Source organism: Theropithecus gelada, chromosome 12, assembly GCF_003255815.1.
Source record: "Theropithecus gelada isolate Dixy chromosome 12, Tgel_1.0, whole genome shotgun sequence".
Taxonomy (NCBI): Eukaryota; Metazoa; Chordata; class Mammalia; order Primates; family Cercopithecidae; genus Theropithecus; species Theropithecus gelada.
The window spans coordinates 54,934,242-54,960,463 of NC_037680.1; the positions used below are offsets into that span (position 1 = coordinate 54,934,242).

Below are 26,222 nucleotides of genomic sequence, written 5' to 3' on the forward strand. Positions count from 1 at the left end.
ACTTCAAATAAAAACCCATGGGCCAATCTATTTTCATAAATCCTATCTAGGCTGCCACCTCTTAGACACATGTAGGACAGCATTTCTTAAACTTTTAAAGTCACTGGCATCTTTGTAAATGAAACCTAAAAAATATACATAGACACAGTCTCAGGGACCTTGTGGATCACTAACAATCTCAGGATAAGCATGAGTTTCATGTTTGGAATTCCGACTTTTAGGACATGCTATCTTTTGGAGGGAATTCCTACAAGATTGAGAAGCATTGGCATAGCTGCCCATTCCTCTTACCTGCTTCCCATCTCTTTTGAAATAGAGCAGGAGTGGATGGGAATCATCTCCATCGGCTGTATTCCTGACACAACATCCTCAGTGTAACTTGGCTTGCTGGGCGGGACTCTTCTACCTCTTCACTGCCAATGCCATAGCAGTGGCCTCTGTCACTTAGAAGGTTTGGGGCAGTAAGGTGCCCTCCTATATCCACCCCTTGCTGCCACTTTTCCTATGCCTGGGAAGTCATTAACAGATTGACTTCATTTATGTGCACCCCCAAGTCCCACGAAAATCTTAGGAAAGACCTTTCCATGATTGACTATAACCTCCCAGTGCTATAATTACAAGCGACACCATGGGTTAGAAATTTGGTGGTAGGTAAAGTCTTCCTGTGAGTGGAATTCTATAGGAGAAAATAAGCTCTTTGATGTAGAAAGCAAACAAATGTCATAGCTTTCTCAGAACAGCTAAAGACTTGGTAAAAATAAAATTTTATCAAGTCTCTAGTTGACTTAAATCTCTAGTGATTCCCTTACCTCTTAGGGAAAAGTCCAAACTCTATTATATGGTGTATGAGGCTTTCTGCAAGGTGGCCTTGCCTCTTGCACCGAGCCCTTCAAAGTTTGTTCCACTATAATATTTTTTCTACTAAACAAAAAATAAAAAAATTTAAAACTTTTTTGGATGTATTGTGCTGTCCTTTGCCCCAAGGTCTCTGCAGGTGCAAAGGTTGTCTGCCTGGAAAGCGAGGCATGCCCCTTCTTATCCCACATTTTAGGTTGCAGCTTTTGCCTGTTTGGCCCTTTCTCTGACTGGATAAGATGACTTAGCAATGTGCTCTCAAACACTCTGGATTTCTTCGATCATAGCACTTAACTTCATTTCTTAGGGGATATTCAGTTGCCCCTTCAACCAAGATCTATTCCCTTCCACACCTTCAGTGTTTCCACCTTATATAGCCTGTCTTGACATGCTATGCAGCTGCATTGTGCATAGCACCAATGAAAAGCAAATTCTGTCTTCAAATAAATTTGGGGAGCACTGTGCCACCTCCTGGAAACATAATTCATAGCTCATCAAGGACTCCGAGAAATCCTGTATAGAGAAGAACAGTTACCCAAATCCTAAGTTTATTAGGCTGTGGAACAGTTTTTCCACAACATCTTGAGGAGCAGAGTTTGGGAAACATTGACTCAGGGGTACCAAAATGCGTAAAACAAAGTTTTCACATTTTATAACCTTAAAATAAAAACCCATGGGCCAGTCTATTTTCAAAAGTCCTACTTAAGTAGCAGACACTATTTTCTCCTATTACAAGGAAATGACTTTCTCTACTGAATTTCTCAAAATTACATTTGCAGCACAGTAAACAAAATTGAAAATCACTTTTTCTTTCTGGAGCACAATCATAAAACATTCTTCTTGAATCAGTCACCATGGAGATACAAATTTAACTTGTTATTTTATGGACTGTTTCTGGTTTAACAACCTCTACAACCGTCTACATAATCAGGTACTATTGGATAGAGAGAATAAATCTCTCTTTTCAGAAATTCCAGAGGTGCTGTTCTAAGTCCGTCACATCTAGGGTGATAGATGTGTATTATGTCCCTCCCTAAGAGATGTTGGACTCCTAACCTCAAGTACCTCAGGATGCGAACTTATTTGGTGATAGGCTTTATAGAGATAATTAAGTTGAAGTGGGGTAACTAGGATGAGCCTCAGTAGTATGACTGGTATTCCAAAATGGAGAAATTTGGACACAGACATGCAGGGAAAATGTCGTGTGAACATGAAGGTAGCTATCTACAGACAAGGAGAGAGGCTTAGGAGAGAGTCTTCCCTCAGAGTTCTCAGAAGGAACCAACCCTGCCAACACCTTGATTTTAGACTTCCAACCTCCAGAGCTGCGAGACAATACATTTCTGTTGTGTCTGCCACTCTGTTTGTTGTACTTTATTCCAGCAGTGCTAGATAACGAATACACTAGTCCCCTCTAATCTGTGGTTTCACTTTCTGCTGTTTTGTGTTACCTGCAGTACAGTACAATAAGATATTTAGACACAGAGAGATCACATTCATATAACTTTTATTATAGTACATTGTTCTATTATTGTTGTTAATCTCTTACTGTGCCTAATTTGCCTAATTTATAAATTAAACTTTCATAGGTATGTGTATTAGTCCATTTTCACGCTGCTGATAAAGACGTACCTGAGACTGGGTCGTTTATAAAGGAAAGAGGTTTAATTGACTTACAGTTCCAGGTAGCTGGGGAGGCCTCTCAATCACGGCAAAGGCAAGGAGGAGCAAGTCACATCTTACATAGTGTCAGGGAAGAGAGAAATGAGAACCAAGCAAAAGGGGTTTCCCCTTACAAAACCATCAGATCTCGTGAGACTTATTCACTACCATGATAACAGTATGGGGGAAACCGCTCCCATGATTCAATTATCTCCTACTGGGTCCCTCTCACAAGGTGGGAATTATGGGAGCTACCATTCAAGATGAGATTTGGGTGGGAACACAGCCAAACCATATCAGTATGTATGTGTAAGAAAAATCATAGTATATGTAGGATTCAGTATAATCCAGTTTCAGGATTCCACTGGGGGATCTTGGGATAGGTTCCCCAAGAATGAAGGTGGCCTGCTGTACATCTAATGAGTACCAGTGAGACCTAGGCTAGGTCCCCTCTAAAATGCTGCCTCTCTAGTCCCTAGCTTCAATATTCTTTACAGTGGTCCCTAACAGAATGATTGCTGGTATTTATTGGGTGCTCTGCTAAGCACTGTTCTGAGTTTTACATGTAGTAACTTGTCTAATCCTCAGAATACTGTGAGGTTGCTGCTGTTATTCTCATTTTATGGACGAGAATGTCAAAGAACGAAGTTCGGTAATCTGCCCCAGGTGAAGTAAGTTAGTAAACAGCAGGTCTTAGATTTGAGCGGGTTTTGAATGCAGATGTGTAATTGCAACATTATTCGGCTGATCATGTAGCCAGGTGTGGGGTTTATAAAACAGACGTGAAGGATTTAAGAAAAAGGGGCAGGATGACCGTGAAGCTTGCCCATGCGTTTTGTGGAGGGGGTAGATTGGAACCAAAAAGCACGCATTGGCTTGGTGCTCCCTGTCGCCCTCTGTTGACATGGGGAGAGAAGAGCGGATCTGACTCGGAAATGACGCCATGATGCTGAGGAACCACTCCTGGCGTTGCGGAAGGTGGGGTATAGAGCAGGAAGACCCTCCCCCCGCGTCTTCGGAGTAACGCTGTTTTTGGAGGAATTAGGGGAAAGAGGCTGCCCGGTAAGCCAGGAAAGGGGCTTCTGGCCGTTCTGTTGGAGCGCAGTGGGCTTTCGCTAAGGGATAAACAGAAATAAAACCTTGCCTTTAGCGCAGCTGTCCTTCACTGGGCAGATTGCTCTCCCTCCCCACTCTCCCAGGCCCAAATTGGATCTCAGCGCCTGCGAGCCGCAACTGCAGCAAGTGCGAAATCCCGTCCTCGGTTTTGGAATTTTCATCAGCACAGACTGTATCAGCCACGGATAGGATATGTAAGAATACTAGCATATCAAGGCTGGGAATCATCCTTAGGCATCACCTAGCCAGTCCTGCCTCTCATATTAAGGTAAGAATAGGCATTTAACATTGTAAGATGATGTAGTGGTTTATGTTGGCATCACTCAGATATCGAGGGAATGTGTATTCCTCCATCGATTTCTTGATTGTTCACTGTTTGGCTGCCCTAGTCCGTGGAGAATTGACCTGGCCAACAGGCACCCCTCTTCACTTGGGAAGGTTATTTCCCTCTTCCATGCCTCCTCAGCCCCTCAGCTTATAGCCTGTAGCCATTGACTGGTTGGTAAGGGAGTACAAAATGTCAGCTCCCTTGCTCCTAGATGGTACCAACTCTGTGGTATAATTGATGCTCCCTGTTAGATCTGGCTGAGGCTTTTGCCGAGGCCCCATTCTTGCTGAGCTTTCTTCCTCTGCCCTATCTGCTGGTTGCCCCATTCCCTTTTTCCCTGAGAGTAATAATCCCTCAAAGAACTACTGAGACAAGAATCCCCGTCTCAGGCTCCGCTTTTAGGGAATCTGACTTCAGACAGAAAACTTGCTGAATAAATTGGTGAAGATCCAGGATCTTCCTCTGGAGAATGAAAACTGACAGTACATTTGCTTCAACTTTGGTCACCTATACTTACATTAAGGCGGTCAATTTAGGCAAATAACATCATAGGCTTATGGTTAGCAAATTGAAGTGGACAAATACAGATATTTTTCGCATTATTTTATTACCAAGTCTAGATCAGTTGTTTAAAAAGCGTAGTAGAATGATACTATTTAAAATAGTGTCAATCTTGCATATACTGTCATTCTACCATGCTTTTAAAACAACTGATCTAGACTTGGTAATAAAATAGTTCTTTTTTTTTTTGAGACGGAGTCTCGCTCTGCCGCCCAGGCTGGAGTGCAGTGGCCGGATCTCAGCTCACTGCAAGCTCCGCCTCCCGGGTTCATGCCATTCTCCTGCCTCAGCCTCCCGAGTAGCTGGGACTACAGGCGCCCGCCACCTCGCCCGGCTAGTTTTTTGTATTTTATAGTAGAGACGGGGTTTCACCGTGTCAGCCAGGATGGTCTCGATCTCCTGACCTCGTGATCCGCCCGTCTCGGCCTCCGAAAGTGCTGGGATTACAGGTTTGAGCCACCGCGCGCGGCCGGTAATAAAATAGTTCTTTAGTTCTGAGGTCCTTTATTTGTTTTGTCTCGATTTGGAGCTGCAGTAGCCAATATGGACTCAGATGCACAACTGATCATTTTCCCTGAAATTGTCCTTTTCCGTTCACTATGCTCTTTGAGGGACTGTATCTATACCGTGTTAATCATCTTTGTATTGTTCCCTGTGGTGTTTAGCACAAAAGATTGTGAAATTGTAGATGGTCAAAATCCATCAAAGATATTGAATCACAGCTGATTCCGAGTTGAATCAGCTCTCCTAAAAATATTTTTCTTGATATATTTAGAAGATAAATTTTTGGGGATAAATATATCCATGAGAACTATATCTAGGCTTTTTAAACAAAATTGCTGAATACATCTAACACGATAATTTAAACATTTGCTTAAAAGAACTTATAGTATGGGCTGTTTTGAACTTGAGTTGCCTTATCTACCTATGATTGTTTTTGTGATACTTGAAGGTGCATACTTCCCCACCCCAGAATTTCACAGAAAACAACCAGCCACACATTTTGAGGTGCAGATAGCTTGCTTTATTTTGTTGTTACTATCTCAAGGAGGTCCAACAATTATAACTAACAATTGAATTTATACTTGCATGAAAAGAACTACATCAAATTGACATTTTGGGCAATTAGTAATATTGTTGTTTAAAATTTAACGACAGCTTTATTTTGTTGTTGTTCTTTAGTTTTTGCTGTGGCTCATTGCTTAGGTGCCCAGGTTTTTCAGGTGCAATTAAAATTTAGAACTACCACACAAAGGCATTGGCTGCACCCTGGGACCTCCAAGAGTTGGCACTGCTCTGGCATAGGAATACTTGAATAGCTTGGTTAAATGAAGGGATGGCCAGGAGATGTTACTTTTCCAAGCTATTCAGGCACTCCTTATGTCAGAGACAGTGTAAAATGAGCGAACAAAGTGTTGGCCGTTACACTTTGCTCTGGTAATATTTGTCATGATAATTTTGTGTGACATCATCAGAGAAAATGTAAGACATTAAAGTGTTGCTTACAGGAGGGTAAATGCAAACATCACCAATGCCTTACATTTCTGATTCAATAGGTATTGGTGCACATATCAAGTGATGTGCACAGCATCATTCTCTTTTAGGTGGACAGGACATCTTCAGTGGGGAATTTCTCAACCCACTGAGGCATACTTAGACATCAACAGTATGTTGAGGCACAAAGATTGATTAAATGTTGAGCAGGGTATTCGTTCCATAAGAAACTTTCTCCTACCAACAGTTAGTTTCAAAAGTTACATTGTAAAATGTCATAAAATAAATGGTACAAAACTTTATAACCGTTAATCCGGCTATATACAGTATGTACATGTCATTAGCAAATGTATAATATTCTTAGGTCAACAATTATGAAAAGATTGAAATGAATATTTTTGAACTTTGACTCATTTAGGTTGATACAAAACTACTTTTTTTTCCTTTAAATATTTACAGATCAGAAAGATTAGTCCATGTGAAACATTTGCAGAAAGTTAAGAATGAGTGTAGAGTATAAGGGCACAGGCCCTCTTAAATGGATCGAATATGTATATTCACAGTGGCAGAGTCAGATCCAAATTCATTCCCTAAACTCAGGGTATAAAGTCCACCATCTTGTTTCTGTACGTCCATGATGATCAGCGTTGTCAGGTCATCTGTGTTTTCAATGTGGAACCTCCCCTGTTGTTCTTGATTGTGAATTTTTCTTCCACCACAGGACCATGTTACTTCTGGGGTAGGCTCACCCGTGAAAGCACAGGCTACTGTTAGAACTTTGCCTTCATCAATGCTGATATCAGATGGAAGAGCTTCAATTTTAGGCGGAATTCCTTTATGGAACAATGACAAAAAAAGTCAGAATCACTGAAAAAAATAAAGATTTGCTTTCTACTGAATTGTGTGTACTAAAGACTACACCATGTTACTTGGCTTGTCTACCTCTACCGGTAATTTTATTGCTCACCTCTTATGCCTGCTTTAAGCATTTTACTAGTTGAACTTTCCAGTTGTGTCATACTAGATTTTCCCATAAAGCTGCTGGAACTCATTTCTACAAAGGACTCTTGCATGGAGGACATGCTTTGGGCAGACATGCTTGCAAATTTCATCTCAGTCATGCTGCTAGCACTGCTGCTGCTGAAACTGCTGAAGGAGGCCTCCTGCTTGGAGGCAGACATTTGGACTGACTGAGACGAGAAGCTTCCTTGCAAGCTTGTGTCACCACTTGTTCTCAATACTACCTCTCTGGAAGGTTCTTCAACTAGAGCTGTGGAGCATAGCAGATACACAGTGAACATCAATGACATCTGGTTAATTGGTGACATATGACGCTGACTTACAGAAATGGAAACTTCAACACACGCACAGCAGCATAACCCAAACAATTTGCTGTTGAAGCATAAGCAAATACATATATACATACATTTGTCAAGAGCTAGCTCAATGTCTCCAAAACATGAATCCTTATATTTCTATCATTACATTACATGCAGGTGCTAGGAATCACCAGGAAAAAAATGATTAGTCATATAGAAAGTAATTGACATATTGTGTGTCCTGAAAATAAATGTTACAGGGCAGTTGGTAGCTTTACTTTGAAATGTAATCTATCCAAGTTTCTGTGTAACTATAAAGAAAGTTTGACTGCAAGAATGAATTCACATCGGATGGCTGTCCCTCTTTCACATGGAATTTAATAAGGCTTCTTAGAGTTTTCTGTGCTTGAAAGAGAGGCAAAAAAAAACATCTAAAGGCCTTAAGCATGTAAGGAAGAATGGTGAGGAGATACTTACGAAGGACCGTTAAGGAAGCTGTAGCTGAACACTGGCCACGGAAATTTTTGGCCTTAATTGTGTACTTTCCACTGTCGCTGACTGATGCATTTCGGATTTCAAGAGAGTATATGTTTCTGGAGCGACTTATGCTGACATTTGAAGAAACAGAAATCTAAGACGAAGGAAAAAGAAAGGAAATGTTGAAGTTCTTTAGATGTGGAAGACATGGTATTTTAGTTTTTTCTTCAATAATATATTCATAATTAAACTTACTGGCAGGTTGTTTTTAAACCATTCGATTTCAGGGGATGGCTCGCCACTGATTTCACAAGTAAAGAGAACATTTTGTCCTTCATTAATATTTTGAGATCTAGGCTGGGAGATGAAGGCTGGAGCATCTGAGAGTTCTTTGCTCAGCATCAAATCATATTGACACTTGACGATTCCTTCCTTGGTTTTGCCTATGCAGGTGAGGATTCCTTCGTCTCTGTGACTAGCTTGCTTGATGGTGAGGGTCTGATCGCTGCCTGAGACACCATATCGGTACTCCTCAGAGTTGGTAAGCTCTATGCCATTCAGTACCCATTTCACATCAGTGGCACCAGCAATGTTGGCTTTTAAAACCACTCTTTGACCTTCATTTATGCTCATCTGAGTAGAAAATGCTTTAATCTCAGCATGAGTTCTGATTTCTTCTGATGCCTGTGATGTTTTAGTGATTTCCTCATGGACAATGGATTTTTCCAGGGAGGTTGCTGCTGATTTCTTGACTTCTTCGGAAATAAAAACCTTTGAAGCTTCCTCTTTGAGGGCTAACTTTTCTTGAGATTTTGCCTCTGACATCTTAATTTCTTCAGACATTAGGGCTTTTTGGGAAATTTCCTCTTGGACAACAGCTTTCTTCTGAGATGTAATTTCAGAAGTCTTTTGTGTAGAGACTTTCTGTGCCTCAGTATCTTTTACAGCTAAAAAAGAAACCTCTGTAAGGCAAACTTAATTAGAAAGAGACCCCCACCTTTTACTCTTCTAGATTCTGCATGTGAAAAACATACAAAGAAAAAAGTCAACTTCATGCAGTCTAGGTAATACCTAATACTTTCTCAGTTACACTTTTGGAAAATTGTCATGTGTGACTTTTGAAATCAGTGTAATGAGTCCTTAAACTAAACTGAACCAAAGATGATTCCTATGACTTAAGGAAAAAAGTCTTGAAAAGAATAGTCAAAGGATTTAGGAGATAAGTGGATTTGGGAGATTTTGAGTAACCAAAACATTAAATTATCTTTCAGAAGATTGAAATGAAAGCAAACTAATTTTAATTGGTAAAACAGAAATAGTTCTTTAATTAACTTTGTACTGCTTTGGAAAATTAGCAACTGTGAAGGTTTAGGCAAGCAGTGCCATTTTGTATATTCACTGACTTTATTCTTAAATATTCCTGGGAGCAGGGGCTGACACTATATAATCTTATATAATACCATATATAATAAGGTACTTAATAACTGCTTTTTATGCTCATAGAAAAGCATATGCTAACTTCAAATGTGTGTTTCTACTTTGGTGTACAAATTGCATTCTGGAATTAGGAAAATAATTTTATTTTAATACTTTCTTGTATGTGTATATAAGGGGGGATGTTTGAAAATATTTCCCTAATATTATCTTCTGAAAAAATGTGGGTAAAAACAAAAGCCAACCTACCTTTTATTGTTAATTTGCAGCTAGAGGACACAGATCCAGCTGAATTTTTTACCGTACAAGTATAAAGTCCACTGTCAGAAGTATCAGTCTTGTGAATTTCTAAGAGGAACCCTCCCTTGTCTTCAGAGAGTTTATATTTACCTCCTTGTGTAATAGCCTGTAGAATGCAAATGATTTGCGCTTTAAAAAGTGATTTCATTTTAAGTGTTTTTTGGGGAGCTGAATTTAGAAGATAAAATATTTTGGAAGATAAAAGTAAGAGACATTTAAGAACTGGTTACCTCTCCATCTTTTGTCCAGATGACAGTTGGCCGGGGTTCTCCAGTAGCCTTAACTGCAAATTTAGCAACACTGTCTGAAGAAACAGTTGTATCGTGCAACCCAGTAACAATTACTGGTTTTGAGGAAATTGGTTCAGGAGCTTTTGGTTCAATTTTTCTGGTTTCTGTTGACTCAGTGGTTTTCTGATCTGATTTCTTAGTTTCTGATATTTTTGATACCTTCTCATGGATACTTTTAAAGGCTTGCCCCATAAATTGGAAGTTGGTTTTAGATGTTCCACCTTCACCAGAAATCTCACAAACATATTCTCCTTGATCAGATTCAGTGAGGTTATGGATTTTGAGCTCATAGGTACCATCTGCTGAATAATGAAACTGGAAATGCCCATTTTCCTTCAGTTTCTTGCCATCTTTATACCAGGTGACCTCTTTTACACTTAATACACTGCTTTCAACCACACAGGTCAGCTTTGCAATCTCTTTAGAAGCTTCTGCTTTCAGGAACTGAGTAATCTTTGGTGGGGCAGAGACTGGGAGGTGCTGAACTTTCTCTGTTGATGTTGTTTTTGTCTCTGTGGGTGGTACGGCTTTGGGGTGAGAAGGTTCTGGAGATTTCACTCGTTTTGGAGATTTAACTGCTTCTGGGGATTTCACCCGAGGCTCTGGGGATTTGACTCTTGGTGGTGATGTCACAGCCTTTTCAGTTACCCTGGCCTTTTGAACAGTCAGAGTGAACTCTGCTTCTTGTTTCCCTTCACTGTTTTCTACCACCACGCTGTAATTGCCATCATCGGAAGCCTGAACTGAAGAGATCTCAAAGGTTGATTTGTACTTTGTGGTGGTCACTTGGTGGCGGGCAGAAGTACTTAGCACTTGTCCTTTACGCAGCCAGGTCACAGTTGGTACCGGCTCACCATCGGTGTCACAAGAAAACCTTGCAGACTCGCCCTCGTAGACAGTCATGGACCGTGGCTTTGTTAGAATCCTTGCCGCCAAAGTTGTCTTGATCTTTCTGGTTGTGGATTTTTCTTCCAGCGACTTTTCTTCTAATGCAGCACTTTTCATTTCTGCAGATGCATAGTGTTCATATGAGGAGAGACTTTCCCTTGTCTCTGTCATCTGTGATTTCACTTCCCTGACAGAAGACGAAGCTTCCATCTCAGATGTTTTCTTAAATGATGAAACAGCATACGCCTCTGTTCTTGTCAGCTCAGGGAAAACAGATCTGGGGACCTCTTCATCTCTGCGCCTGGAAGCATAGGTGGTATAATCCCCTCCTGTTACGTCCAATGTTGCATAGTCAGAAGCTTCGCCCTTGTAGTTGGTGCACACAGCACGGTAGGTTCCACTGTCATCAATATGACAGTCCAGAATTTCCAGGGTCAGAACTCCACTCATATTGGTGTAATGAATCTTACTGCTTTCTTGGAGTTCCACACCATTGTGGTACCATTTAACCTCAGCAGTTGGCTTAGACTGAACATTTAAAATAAAACGTGTATTTTGGCCACATGGTACCCTGTGTGAGCGCATTCTCAATGTGATTCGAGGGGCATGGTCCAGTGTGAAAGGCTGCTGACTCAAAACTTCATACTTCCTTTCTGATGTCTTCTGAGTTTTTAAAGCAGCTTTCATGGACTCATACCTGGAAAAGATATCAAATCTTGCAGACCTCTCAAATCTCGAGAGTGATCTCTCACTAGACACAGGGCTGGGGGATCGTGGGCGAGTTCTTTCTGGAGTAGGTGACCTTCTTTCTGTGTCATCTTCGTATTCCTCAGCCGGTTGTGGACGTGACCGGATCAGCTCAGACACCGGCCTCATTAACTCAATATAAGTTGGAGACAGGGAGCGCCGTCGTCTCAGTAGTCTAGATGCGGATGAGGATGATTCTCTTTGAGCATGTTTTGAGATTTCGTATTCTTCCTCAATTTCTGTTATTTCTGTCACTTCTCTTTGTCGCCTTGATTTCTTTCTAGACTTTTCCTCCTTTGACATGTAGTCAAGTTCGCTTTTGTATTCTGAGAGACGCTGGGTGGTCGTAACTGGGCGAAGCAACTCTTCATCCTCCTTCTCAGCCATGATTCTTTGCCGTTGCTTTGGCTGTCTGTACGCAGCCTGGGCATGCCGTTCCCTCAGTTCTGCATAACTTGTACTAGCTTCAGCCTTCGTTGGGATGTGATAGGTTGAATACCTGAAGTCTTTTCTTGTTTCCTCCACCTTGACATGAGCTTGTGGTGAAGAGTAACGTAGGCTAGAAAGCTCAAAGCGTGGAGGGCTTCGGCTTGGGGGTGAAGCTGAAAAACCTAATTCAAGCTCTTCTTCAAGACGCAGCCTCTCTTCCTCTGTTCTTTTCATTGCTAAGTAGTCATCAATGGGGAGGAGTAATTCTTCATCAGAGATGTCTCCAAGAGAACGTCTTCTAGGTCGGTAGTAAAAGTAATAATCAGGAGAAGGTGTACGCCGGCGGGCTGGTCTCACTATCTCAAGATCATCTTGGGACAGTTTAGGAATACGCCATTTAGGTCTGTATTGATCCGTAATGCGTGGAAGAGGCATCACATAGAACTGTTCCCATCTTGAAAGGCGGATGCGCTTGGGTCGTTTCTGTACAACTCTGTCAAGTTTCCCAGGCATTTCATACTGATCACGTATCTTTTTATACCACTTCATGTCAGACATGGGCACGAACTGCTTGATGCGTTGGTCTTCTTCTATGGTAGTCTGCTTGTACTTGCGTGGCTCTGGTACATCATAAGGCATCCGGAGTTTTCTCTCCTCTTTCTTTTCTTCTGTCTCAAGTCTGAATTCCCCTTTTACAGTCTTGGTGCTTACAGCTGGTTTGTAAAGGATGGAAGCTTCTCTCAGAGCCTCTTTAGCTACCTGTGTCAGTGGCACACTTTCAGTTCCAGAAAGAATTTCAGCCATTCTGAGGGTTTTGTCAATTTGTTTTTGTACGTGTCGCTCATGCTCCTCCCTACTCTTGAATTCCTGTTTCTTGTACCTCAGGCGTTCCACTTGTAGGTGAGCCTGGCAGCTGGTGGACCCAGCTGTGTTAGTGGCTGTGACTCTATAATAACCTGTGTCTTCAGGCAAAGTGTCCCTGATGTGCAGAGCGTAATAATCCAAGCCTTCATGGATAATTTCAATGTTAGGTCCAAGGGACAGTGGCTGACCATCTTTCTCCCATTTTAATGTTGGTGGGGGGATGCCAGACACTCTGATCTCAAAGCAGACACTTTGGCCTTCTTGGCATTCTGCATTTGCCAGTAACCTTTTGAACATGGGTCTTAAGGTACTGTCTGATGGAGGTGGGTGTAGGGTTACCGTCAGCTTTGCTTTACAGCTGTCTTCACCGTATTTGTTCCTTGCCACAACAGTATATTCAGCGTCATCATCTGTAGTGACACTGTTGATTGTTAATTGGTAAAGACCCTTGTCTGACTCAAATGTGTACTTCTTGTCATCGTCACCTGGTTTGATTTTCTGACCTGATTTATACCATGTTACACGAGGCTCTGGGTGGACAGTTATAGTTACTCCAAACCGGACATTTTCACCTACATAAGCTGTCTTATTATAGAGAGGCAGGGTAAATTCTGGTGGCCTTTCCAGGAGTCTCATTGTATCTGTTCTGCGCTTAATTTTCTTCATGGTTCTACGGCAGTAATAATCATAGACTTCTCTCACACCTTTAACAAATAACTCTGCATAAGAACTGTCTTCACCATAGTCATTGACTACTTTGCATCGGTAGGTACCATCATCAAATTTGGTAATGTCTTTGACATAGAGGATGGCCACTCCATCTTCATAGGTGATTTCATATTTTTCACCGTTCTCCAGCTGTCGGACGCCGAAGTACCAAGTCACTTGGGTAGACTGATCATAATTTTCAATTTTGCATACATATTTGACATGTCCTCCTTCTTCACCAACTGCATGCATTATCTGCCCAGAAACTGGGCCAATTTCAATGGATGCTACTTTAACTTTAGCAACACTCACTCCCCTCTGAGATCGAATTGCACCACCACAGGAGATCCGGGCTGCTGACACAACCATGTTGAGGTCTTTCTTGATCAGGGTGTGGTAATAACGCCGGTGTTTTAATGTTCTGATAACTTTAGTACTGACTCTTTCTATCTTCTGCTTCAACCATGGGTGCTGGAGAGCCTCTGATGCTGTCATGCGAGATTTTCTCTCTTTCACTAACAACCGGTCAACAAAATCCATGGCTTCAAGGCTAATCTCTTTGAATGCTTCTTCATCGAAAGTATATTCAGCATTCATGATATTCTCAATGATCTGTTGGTTAGTTTCAGCCAGGAATGGGTTGATACCACTCAATAGCACATATACCAGTGTTCCAAGTGACCACATGTCTGTGGCTGTGCTGACAACATCATGCTGGTGGACTTCAGGTGCATAGTATTCTGGGGCAGTGAATAGAAGCCTGAAGTTGTCCCCTGGTTTCAGCTGACGGGCTTGACCAAATTCTATTATTTTAATGGTAGAGCTTCTTCTGGTTTGGTAAATGATATTTTCTGGTCTAATGTCAAAGTGTCCAATATTATGACTGTGTAAGAACTGAAGTGCTTCACAGACCTGGTGAACATAACTTACAATTTCTCTTTCATTAAGTTCAAAAGCACTTGTGTTAATGCGCTCAAATATGTCAAGTCCTGATATAAACTCAAAGATCATAACTAATTCTTCCATGCTTTCAAATGATTCATGGAGGTATAAGATGTTTCTATGCCTAGCAATATTCAGAATGGAAATTTCCTTCTTTACCAAAACCTGATCAGTCCCTTTGACTTTAACAAATTTGGCCATGTATGTCTTCTTTGAGGATGTTTCAACACAACGGTGGACAATTCCAAACTCACCACGCCCAAGATCTTCAGCAATCATATATTTCTCATAGAGTTCCTTGGTTGAAGAGTGAGATGCTTTAGTCATGGAGACTTCCCTGGTTTCATCTACCTCTTCATCATAGTTCATAGCTCTGGTCTTATCTTCTTTGGTTATGGTTGGTTCTGAAGGCTCAGAAGGCTTGCTCAGACCAAATTTATTTTCAGCTATTACCCGGAACTGGTAACTTGTTTTTCCAAATAAGTTGATCACGGTATAACGTGTTTCTCGGGCTTGTCCTACACGAAGCCATCTTTCTGCAGTAGTTGCACATTTTTCAACAATGTAGTTGGTGATTTTGCTGCCACCATCAGAGGCCGGCTCAGTCCATGTTAAGTTGACAGAATCTCGTGAGACATCACTAACTTTGACTCCTCTGGGTGGGTCAGGAACATCAGCCACATCCAGTTCAACTGTCTTCTGATCAATTCCAAATCTGTTTTTAGCACAGACCACATAGAAACCAGCATCTTTTCTCTCTACCCCATTGGGGAAAACAAGTGATGTGAAGGATCTTGTGACAATAACTTGGTAGTGGCCATTATTGTCAATGAGATCTTGTCCTTTCTGCCAGGTGATCACAGGATCTGGTTTGCCACTGAAAGGAATCTTGATGCTGACCACTTCACCTCGGAGAGCATGAACTGCTCCCATGCCTTCAAGAGTTTTAGGTAAGTGTATCTTAGCTGGAACTGTATCAGAAAAAAATAAGAATATAATTTAGCAACACCTAACAATATCTGTTTAAGTGCAATAACCTGCACCCCCCAAGTTAATAACTCATTTAGCCTCAAATTGATGATAATATATTTTTACCTTCCACTTCCAAGGAGGCAGTGCCAGACACAGATCCCCCTTGGTTGGTAGCTCTGACTTGGTAAACTGTGGCATCATCATCTGTGACACTTGAAATGATGAGCTGGTGATAGCCACCCTTAAATTCTTGAATCCTATATTTTAATCCATCTGCAATGATTTCTTTGCCTTGTCTGTACCATTTCACGATAGGTTTTGGATGACCAGTCACTTTGCAGACCAAAGTAGCATTGCTCTGATATCTGACATTTAGATTTCTCAGTTCCTCTTTAAAGTGTGGTGCCTGAATTGGAACATCAGATTTGGGAGTGATGGGTTCTGATATTTCACTCCATTCACTTTCCCCACCTAGGTTTTCACATTTCACACGGAACTCATATTCAAGACCTTCAATAAGGTTTTTCACCGAAAAGACAGTTTCTCGAATTTCTTCTGTTGTCACAGAAATCCATTTATTCTGCTTCTTCTCGCGCTTCTCAAGGTAGTAATTTCTAATCTTTGCACCTCCATCACTGGCAGGTGGCTTCCAAGCCACAACACAAGAATCTTTTGTGACAGCAGTAATAGTTGGTTTGCCAGGAGCACCTGGCTTTTCTATTAAAAAAAACAAAAGATTTAAGTCATGAGATGAAACAGGCAGCTTTATTAAAGCTTATTTATTTAAGAAAAGAATGTTATGAGTCCAAAATTTTATTTAAAAATAGCTATTCCAGAAAAATGAAATTGGTTACTTTATACTAAGACGTATCAAAAACCAAAGTTGTATTTTTAAAAAGGGGTTAGGATATATATTTCTCCTTTTAGATATGCAAACATTCAATTAAAATGAAAGTAAAGGCACTTGTACTTTATCTGAATCTTTGCTATTTCCTTTCAAAATTTCTTTCTGTTTAAAAGAATTTCATGCAAAGATGGAACTTTACCATAGGAAGATATGGAAATCAGGTTGTACTCACCAAATGGACTCTTAATGATCACAACTGAGGACACTTCTAGAGGTTCACTGATGCCGAAAGTGTTCTGAGCTGAAACCCGGAAGTAATAGCCAGCATTTTCTGTGAGGTTCACAATTCTACAGGTTGTCACTGAGATGGCTGAAGACACCAATTGCCATTCAGCCCCCTCCTTGGCCTCACATTTTTCCACCACATAGTTGGTGATCCAGGAGCCTCCATCATCTGCGGGTGGTTTCCAGCTGATCACTGCAGAGTTCTTCAATAGAGCTTCGATCACAATTGGTCCTGTAGGTTTGTCTGGTTTATCTGTTGGGGGAAAATACAATTGTAGTGATTTTCATAGTGTGTTTTTGAGATTTTTTTTTCTTTAAAAATAAAAAGCACTGAAAATAAAAATAAAATACCTTGTATTTCCACATCAAGGATGGCATCAACTGTTCCGAAAACATTGCTGAGCTGGACTTTGTATTTCCCAGCATGAGTCTTACGTTGGACGTTCTTCATGACAAGATGAGTATAGTGCTCAGTGTTTTCAATAGTAATGTTTTCTGAGTTTTGCAAAAGTTTCTGACCATGGAACCAAGTCATGGCAGGTACTGGACGACCAATGTACATAACATGAAGCCGAAGTGTAGAACCCACAGCTCCATAATACTTCTCTTTCAGTGGGTAACCAGGATGGAACTGTGGTGTTGCTTGCAGGAGAAGCTTACTACTGGTTTCTACTTCTCCAACCTCATTGGTGGCTATGCAGGTATAAACACCTTCATCTTCCTGTTCCTCTGTCATTACTGTAAGAGTGTGTGTGCGTCCATCTGAAGACATTTTGTATTTCCGGCTTTGTATGAGCTCTTTACCAAATCTGTACCATTTAATGTCAGGAAGAGGCCTTCCAACAATCTGGCATGAGAGTTGAGCAGCTTCACCCAATTTGGTGGTAACATCCTTCATTTCTTTGCGTATTCCTGGGGCCTCTCCAGCTGAACGATATGAAAGATAATATTAAGTGATTGTTACTACTCAATCTGTAATCCTTTGTCCTTGTACATCAGGAATGAATTTACCTTATTTACTAACACATACCATGATTTACATATTAGCCTAATTCTTAAAAACTCTTTGAAGTGATTTTCTTAGGATCATATGGTAAATAGGGATTCAATGAGCACATTGTCACATTTTCTGTAGAATGACTTTTTCCCTTTATGATTGGAAGGGAATTAATAATGTATAGGCTTTTAAGGGACTATAAATTCTCTCTATAATTCTGTAGTATTCTTGCCCTTACTTAGGTTCATTGAAGTGGCATACAATTGTTGACCTTTCAAATCTTGTTGGGAAATATTTTAAAAAAGAAACCATTGCATTAGAGGGAATTGCTCAAGGAAAGTGCTCAGTTCACTGCATCTAACATCTCCTGCTGAAGTTATGTGCTTGGAATGGTTTCCTATAGAACTTATCATATTTCCTGTGTGTGCACTTGCTTTTCTTTCTAAACACTTGCTCTCCAATAAAGCTTTCCAGGGTTCTACTTAGTATAGAGGGGGAATTAGCCTTAATTTGTTTAGTTTGTAAATCATAAGTAGAGAACCAAAGGCTACTTACATGTGAGTTTAGTCTTTATAGACATAGCAGTCCTTCGAGGTCTGCTCAGCCCAGTCTCATTCTCAGCAAAAACCCTGAATTCATATTCAGTAGCTTCCAGCAAACCCCCTATTGTGAATTGCTTGTCCTTAATACGTTCCTTACTGCTCTTCTTCCAGGCACTGTCTCCAGACTGTCTATATTCAACCCAATATCCAAGAATTTCTTTGCCACCATCACATTCAGGTTTCTCCCACTGTAGAGTGACACTATCTTTGGATATTGAAAGAATCTCAAGTTCTCCTGGTTGGCTTGGTTTATCTGAAATATTGTAAAATAATGAAAAGGGAATCAGCTTTACTGGTGAAATAAAAGGACCAAACATGGCTTGCTTCTTTAGTTTAACCCCTTCTTCTGAATTCCTTACCAAATGGATCTTTGCAAACAACTGGTTCAGAAGCAGGGCTGGTCTCACTTAGGCCAACATCATTCTGTGCAATGATTCGGAACTGATACTCAGCATCGGGAACAAGCCCTGTGACAGTGTACATTGTGGTAGTGATCTGAGTCTTGTTGTGTCTGACCCACTTGTCAGTGGATGTCTCTTTGCGTTCAATGTAGTAGCCTGTGACTCGAGAACCACCATCATCTTTGGGCCGGGACCAGGACAAGCTAACAGAACTCTTGGTTACATCGAGTACTTCCGGAGGATTGCTTGGAGGTTCTGGAGGATCTATAAATATAAGTAGAAAGCACACATGTATTAGAGTACAGTCCCAAGTCTTATAAGCTGATGATTTTCATTTAAAAACAGAAAAGTGCTGAAATAATGTTTATAATTTTGTGGTTGAAAGGACACTTACTCAGTGGTGTTTTTGGTATGACTGGTTCCTCAGATTTCAAGGGCTTGCTTATGCCAAACTGGTTTTCTGCTGAAACACGGAAATGGTATTCTACATTCTCTTTAAGGCCTTTTACCACCAGAGATGTACCTCGGACTCTAGAATCAATGGTATACCAGGCGGCTTTAGGCACTTCTCGTCTCTCGAGGATGTAACCTAAGATGTCAGCACCACCATCATCAGCAGGAGGTCTCCAGCTGACCCTCACAGAGCGGGCTTGGATGTCATCATATTCCAGTGGCCCTTCCGGACTGTTGGGACTTCCTATCACCCTGACCTTGATGTAGACAGCCTTCTTGCCACATTTATTTTCCAGAACCAGGTCGTAAGTGCCAGAATCACCCCTGTCTGCTTCTTTGATCACAAGCTCAGTGTGTGTTTCAGATGTTGCAATCATGGCACGCTTACTAATATCCTGGCCTTCCTTGGTCCATTTACATATTGGGAATGGTTTTCCTTTGATTGGTATGGTAAGTCTGATGACTCCACCTTGCCTTACAAAGATACCTTCCTGGTATCTTTCATCAAGTTCATAATCAGGATATTCTGGAAAAAAGAGTAGGGTTTCAATTTAGCATTTGTGGTAGGGGGAGTAAGAAATAAGTCTATGGCAATTATTGCAGAAAGTAAATGATCATATGTCTCACCAAGCATTTCAGTGACTTTGACTGTTCCTGGTACCTCAGCAGGCTCGCCAGGTCCACCAGCATTACAAGCTAGGATGCGGAACCTATATTCCGCACCCTGAGGTAGGTGTGTTAGAGTATACTCTCGAATCTTGGTTGGAGTGGTGTTACACTTGGTCCATTCATGTTGATCTACTTTTTGCATTTCAATCAAGTAGCCTGTGACTTTAGATCCTCCTTCATCTTCTGGAACGCTCCAGGCCAGGGAAACTGATGTCCTTGTTGTATCAGTAACTCTTGGGTTTTGTGGCTTTCCTGGAGGAGCTGGGAATAAGAATAAGACAATATACTGGTTAAAGTTGCCGCGAAGTTGAAAATTAGCTCTGCCACCTAACAAATTCAATGGGTTGTTGAAACAGGGACTGTTAACATTAGCCTGTTTTTTTGTCCTGTGAAAATTTTATTCATGGCCGGGTGTGGTGGTTCATGCCTATAATCACAGCACTTTGGGAGGCCGAGGTAGGCAGGTACTTGAGGTCAGGAGTTCAAGACCAGCCTGGCCAACATGGTGAAACCCCGTCTCTACTAAAAATATAAAAATTAGCCATGTGTGGTGGCAGACATCTGTAATCCCAGCTACTCAGAAGGCTGAGGCAGAAGAATTGCTTGAACCTGAGAGGCAGAGGTTGCAGTAAGCCAAGATCATGCCACTGCACTCCAGCCTGGGCGACAGAGTGAGACTCTGTCTCAGAAAAAAAAAAAAAAAGAAAAAGAAAATTTTATTCATTTTATCAGTTAAAAATACTTAACATTTTTTCACTTTCCTTTCTCTTAAATGTGCTTCATTTTTAATCACTATTATTATCTTACATTTATCATCAGTTTTTAAAGTGCTTCCAGAAATATTAACTTGTTTTAAAATGTTAATTGTGATAGAAAGCATATATTATGAATCTTATCTTAAAGAGATGGAAATTGACTCCAGAGAAGAATATTAAAAATTATTTGCCAGAAATTGCTAGCAGCTGGGGTGGGGAAGGGACTGATTACAAATGGACACAAGGGAACTTTACGGGGTAATAAAAATATTCCACATTTTGATTGTGGTGGTGATTACAAAACAGTACATTTTTCAAAAGTCATAGAACTGTATACTTCAAAAAGATGAATTTTCCCACATATAAATTATAACTCAAACTTGACTGATACAAAATGTACTTACCAATTGGATCCATGGCAACGATGGGTTTGGAAGGACGACTTGGTTTTCCAGACCCTCTTGCATTAATGGCTGTGACACGGTGTTCATATTCTAAGCCTTCAATAAGGCCAGTGGAGCGGTACCGTGTCATTGTCACAGGTACTTTATTTACACGGACCCATCGATCTGCTCTCACTTCTTTGCGCTCCACAATGTATCCAGTCACTTGGGAGCCACCGTCATCCTCTGGTGGGTACCAAGTAAGTGTCATACCATCACGGGAAACATCAAATATCTGTAATGTTTCTGGGGGTCCAGGAATACCTGTGACAAGACAGAGGTTAACAGGATATGGCAATATGGATAAATTGAAACAATGACTCATATATTTGTGTGTGCCTTAGGTTTTGATTGGTATTTTAAAAGATATATAAGACACGTGACTATTTTTCCAATAGTTTCACTTTTGTACTATTCGTAAATTTTAATTTAAATCATTTAATTAATTATTTTTATTAAAAATTTTGACTTTTGTTTTAGGTTCAGGGGTACATGTGCAGGTTTGTTACATGGGTATATTGGGTGATGCTGAGGTTTAATTTTGTACTTTCCTTGCTGTTCCTCATTTTCTTCAATTCTACATTTATTAAGTATGGACTGTGTATTTTTTTCTCACTATAACATTGCCAGTCCTCCTTCCTTTCCTCTCTTCCTCCTACCCTTCTCTCTTTTCTTCCTTCCATTCCTTTCTTCCTAACTCCCTCCTCTTTCATAAGAGTGAAGATTTAAAAAAAAAATCAAGCCTAAGTGTGTTGAAAACCTCTGAGAAAAGGAGGTTTAGAAACCTTAGAAAGACCACAGGGTTAATTTTGTGACCTATTTTTATTTATATTAGGGCATATTAAAAACAAATTCTTTTTTGTTAACATTCAGAATCAGAGGTGGAGAGAGTGGTGGAAGGGTCTGTGGACTTACGGATGCTGCTGCGACACTCTATGACCTCAGACTGCAAGTAAGAGCCAATCCCAAAGCGGTTTGTTGCAGCCACACGGAACACATACTCATTTCCTTCAGTGAGTCTGGTAAACTTAAACGTGGACCTAGTCACTGATTCAGAAACGGGCAGCCATCCTGGACGATGAGCATCACGTTGTTCTACCACATAACCACTCAATGGAGCACCACCGTCCAATTCAGGTGGTTCCCAGGAAATGGTAATTGATGTAGCATCAATTTCATCAATCCTAATAGGTCCTGTTGGTGGACCAGGCTTGTCTATGAAAGAGAAGAAATACAAGAAATTAATTTTTACTTCAAATCAAAATTGGGTGACTGAACATCAACAACTTGCTTGTGTCTTTGTCACACATCCTTACCAAGAATGATAACTTTAATGGTTTCTGAAGTAGTTCCAGTAACATTCTTCAGTTCAAGTGTGTATTCTCCAGTATCTCTGATAGTGGTTTCACGGATGGTTAATTTAGCTACTTTAGTGTGAGTTTCAACTGTGACACGCTCTGATTCTCTCAGTTTAGAACCAGCAAAGAACCAGGAAGCAGCAGGAGGTGGACGGCCAGCAATAGGTATCACCAGCTCTACTGGTCTGCCAGCTGGGACATGGATGGTCTTCTGAGGCATCGTAGAAAGATCGATTGTTGGCAACACTATGGGAAAGAAATCAGGTATTTATTCTGAAGCATTATTTTTATGGTAAATTGTTACGAATTCTGAATTTTCATTTTACTTTACCATTATTATTATTTGGCTATTTGGTACATACCTCTGAGGTCTTGTACAGTCACGGCTGTGACAATCTCTCTTGCTTCTGACACACCTTTCTCATTTTGTGCCCTCACTCTAAATAAGTATTGTTCACCTTCATTTAAGGAAGTCACAGTGTGCTCTAGGACTGTGGGTTTTAAGGTGACAACCTTCATCCATCTCTCTGTGCCAGCTTTGCAGGCCTCGAGAACATATCCAGTGAGTCGGCTACCGCCATCATAGAGTGGTTTTTCCCAGGCAAGGGTAACAGTGGATTTGGTGACATCGACCACTTCTAGCTTTGTAGGCACCAAAGGCACTTCTGAGACCAGTACTGCATCAGATGTTTCACAGGGTTCTCCAATGCCATAAATATTTTCTGGCAGCACTCTGAAGTAGTACATGGTTCCTTCTACAAGTCCAGAAATTCTGTAAAGTGTCTTGCTGCATTTGGTAGTTACTGTTTTGAATGCTCTCATGGCAGCTTCACGCTTCTCAACGATGTAATTGTTGACTGGAGCTCCACCATCAATCGTGGGAATTTCCCAAGTTATAGTCACAGAATCTCTTGATACTTCCTTAACTTTCACTGAAGGACAGGGACCAGGAGTATCTGAAAAACAGAATGAAAGATTAATATTTCCTATTTGCCTGATAGCTTTTTTTTCCTTGGGGAAATATAATCAACATAGTTCCTCTCTAGAGAGGTGATCAATCATAGGTCAAGCTATGTTGTTTTAGAGGATCTACTCATTGTATAGCCAATTTTAAGTAAAATGCTTACCATAGACTTTAACGAGGACTGTTGCTGATTTCTTGCCAGATTGGTTTTCAGCTTCAATTGTGTATTTTCCAGCATCATACCGATTAACTTTGTCCACTATTAGCAATGAGTAGCTCTCAGTGGTGTCAATAATTGCCCGACTTGCAAGGTCAATGCCCTGCTTGCTCCACGTGATGACAGGAGGTGGTCTTCCAGATACAGACACCATCAAGCGCAAGGAGGCCCCAGCCCTGATGGTCACAGTCTTCTTTAGATCATCTGCAAGCTCGAGATCTGGTATTTCTGGAAATTTAATGACAAAATTTAATTAATTCATGGACAGGTGTGAGAAGAAAATAATTCACCTAAAAGTTTCTGTGATATATACCTATTCTTTCCACGGGCTCAATTTCAGCAATCGATTCACTGTATTCGCTCATACCCTTCACGTTCACGGCAGCAACTCTGAAGGAATATTTCTGACCCATTTTAAGATCTGGCACAGTGAATTCAGTATTTCTTATTGTGGCTTTGGTATGCACTCGGTACCACTGATCAGTGTCCTTCTCTTGCATTTCCAGAACATATCCTGTGATGTCAGCACCACCATCGTACATGGGTTTGGTCCATGCCAAACTAATGCTGTGTTTGGTGGTATCCACAACTCTTGGAGCAGAAGGTGGTCCAGGGGTATCTATGGAATTTAAAAAGTGAGATGCAGATATTAGGCAAATAAGGAAATGTTGAGATTTGTATTTTTTGTTTTCAAGACTCACAAAGGCATTATTGCTCTTTGTCCACACTCGCCAAAATAATCTTTATTAACTAGGCTCCTGATATTGTAGGACAGCACTGCATGCCACATTATAATTTAATATTATTATCTTAATAATTAAATTGCTTTAGGAAAGTGGATATTTCTTCCCCACTGCTTTGACTAGCTTCACTGTGTATTCTCCGTTAGCTAAGCTCATTACTTAAAGTACCCATTCTTAGGGACTTTTCTTTAGTTGCTTATCTTTCACTGGGTTAGTATCACTTGCCACCAATACATTTCTAATGAATACAGGAATTGGTTTCCTCAATGTAGGGAAAAGGGAGATCAGATTGTTACTGTGTCTATGTATAAAGGGAAGACATAAGAAACCCCATTTTGACCTGTATTCTGAACAATTGCTTTGCCCTGAGATTCTGTTAATCTGTAACTTTGCCCCAACCTTGAGCTCACAGAAACAAGGGTTGTATGGAATCAAGGTTAAAGGGATCTAGGGCTGTGCAGGATGTGCCTTGTTAACAAAATGTTTACAGGCAGTATGCTTGGTAAAAGTCATCGCCATTCTCCAGTCTTGATAAACCAGGGGCACAATGCATTGTGGAAAGCGGCAGGGACCTCTGCCCTGGAAAGCCGGGTATTGTCCAAGGTTTCTCCCCATGTGATAGTCTGAAATATGGCCTCGTGGGATGGGAAAGACTTGACCATCCCCCAGTCCAACACCCGTGAAGGGTCTGTGCTGAGGAGGATTAGTAAAAGAGGAAGGCCTCTTGCAGTTGAGATAGAGGAAGCCACTGTCTCCTGCTTGCCCCTGGGAACCGAATGTCTCGGTATAAAAGCCGGTTGTACATTTGTTCGCTTCTGAGATAGGAGAAAAACCACCCTATAGCGGGAGGCGAGACATGTTGGCAGCAGTGCTGCTTTGTTATTCTTTACTCCACTGAGATGTTTGGGCGGAGAAAAACAAATCGGACCTACGTGCACATCCAGGCATAGTACCTCCCCTTGAACTTAATTATGACATAGATTCTTTTGCTCACATGTTTTTTTGCTGACCTTCTCGTTATTACCACCCTGCTCTCCTACCGCATTCCTCTTGCTTAGATAGTGAAAAATAATAATCAATAAAAACTGAGGGAACTCAGAGACCGGTGCCGGTGCAGGTCCTCCGTATGCTGAGTGCTGGTCACCTGGACCCACTTTTCTTTCTCTATAATTTGTCTCTGTGTCTTATTTCTTTTCTCAGTCTCTTGTCCCGCCTGATGAGAAATACCCACAGGTGTGGAGGGGCTGGCCCCCTTCATCTCAGCTTCCCCAATTCAGTCCCAGTGACTATTCCTTTATAGTTATTGGACTCAGACTCTGTAAAAGGATTTGCCACTTACTTTTGAAGCTCTTATGACAATTATTTTGTCAGTAACTTATGAAACCACTAGAAACTGTATGTTCCTGCTAAACCTCTTCTTAAAAGGAGTTTTGCCATTTTTCTTTTCAGTTGTTACAGTACAATGGTACAATGCATTTTTCTCTAAGGAAAATTTATGAAATAGATTCTTTTCATATTGATAGTAGAATATTTTTCCATTAATTGGAAAATGCTGTAACAATTTTTAGCAATTCTAATTGCTAACTTAACAGATGTAGTAGTTAAAATGTTCTCTGACTTAAGCTATATTTATGATCATGTGAATAAGCATATGCTTTTCTAGACCATTCATAAATTCTACAAATTCTTAGAATTTGTATGTTGGAAAATTATCTGTCATATAGTTTTGAGGAGCATTGTATTTATGTATGATTCTTGGAGCTCACATGATGGTTCTCTGCATGAGATGAAGTTGGAAGCTTCGCTGGGCTCACTGTTACCAGCTGCATTCACTGCAGTCACTCGGAACTGGTAATCACAACCCTCCATCAGGCTCGTCACCTTCAGCCTGGTATCATACACGATGTAGTCTTTGTTGACACGTGTCCAGCGCAGGCTCTTCTTCTCACGTTTGTCTACTAGGTAGTTGCTGATTTCATTGCCACCATCAGATTCAGGTTTTGTCCACTGAATGATGATATGCTCTTTGCCAGTCCCAACTTCTTCAGGTATGCCAGGTGGTGATGGAATAGCTGTTTATGAAAACAAGGATGATTAGAATT

At 40.9% G+C, this 26,222-nt stretch overlaps 1 protein-coding gene and 1 long non-coding RNA gene across 5 annotated transcripts in view; one reads left to right on the top strand and one right to left on the bottom strand.

The window, feature by feature from the left end:
* The first annotated feature begins 3,518 nt into the window (after positions 1-3,518).
* On the top strand, positions 3,519-19,361 carry LOC112636740. The gene is made up of 4 exons (XR_003122233.1): positions 3,519-3,901; positions 15,268-15,364; positions 17,132-17,219; positions 18,229-19,361. It is a non-coding gene; the product is annotated as an uncharacterized LOC112636740 (long non-coding RNA).
* The window catches only part of TTN (titin), a 272,326-nt gene continuing 251,627 nt past the window's right edge, over positions 5,524-26,222 (bottom strand). For all 4 annotated transcript variants that reach the window (XM_025405605.1, XM_025405603.1, XM_025405604.1 and 1 more), the window contains 20 exons: positions 25,887-26,192; positions 23,691-23,996; positions 23,324-23,605; positions 22,559-23,152; positions 22,155-22,442; positions 21,754-22,053; positions 20,800-21,102; positions 19,599-19,901; positions 18,913-19,497; positions 18,477-18,782; positions 18,071-18,370; positions 16,870-17,445; positions 16,466-16,771; positions 15,510-16,103; positions 9,777-15,385; positions 9,496-9,652; positions 8,068-8,759; positions 7,813-7,966; positions 6,984-7,286; positions 5,524-6,849 (listed from right to left, as the gene is read on the bottom strand). In XM_025405605.1, coding sequence (XP_025261390.1) covers positions 6,551-6,849; positions 6,984-7,286; positions 7,813-7,966; positions 8,068-8,759; positions 9,496-9,652; positions 9,777-15,385; positions 15,510-16,103; positions 16,466-16,771; positions 16,870-17,445; positions 18,071-18,370; positions 18,477-18,782; positions 18,913-19,497; positions 19,599-19,901; positions 20,800-21,102; positions 21,754-22,053; positions 22,155-22,442; positions 22,559-23,152; positions 23,324-23,605; positions 23,691-23,996; positions 25,887-26,192 — 12,563 coding nt within the window. In that variant the 3' untranslated portion in view covers positions 5,524-6,550. The remainder of the gene's footprint in view (positions 6,850-6,983; positions 7,287-7,812; positions 7,967-8,067; positions 8,760-9,495; positions 9,653-9,776; positions 15,386-15,509; positions 16,104-16,465; positions 16,772-16,869; positions 17,446-18,070; positions 18,371-18,476; positions 18,783-18,912; positions 19,498-19,598; positions 19,902-20,799; positions 21,103-21,753; positions 22,054-22,154; positions 22,443-22,558; positions 23,153-23,323; positions 23,606-23,690; positions 23,997-25,886; positions 26,193-26,222) is intronic.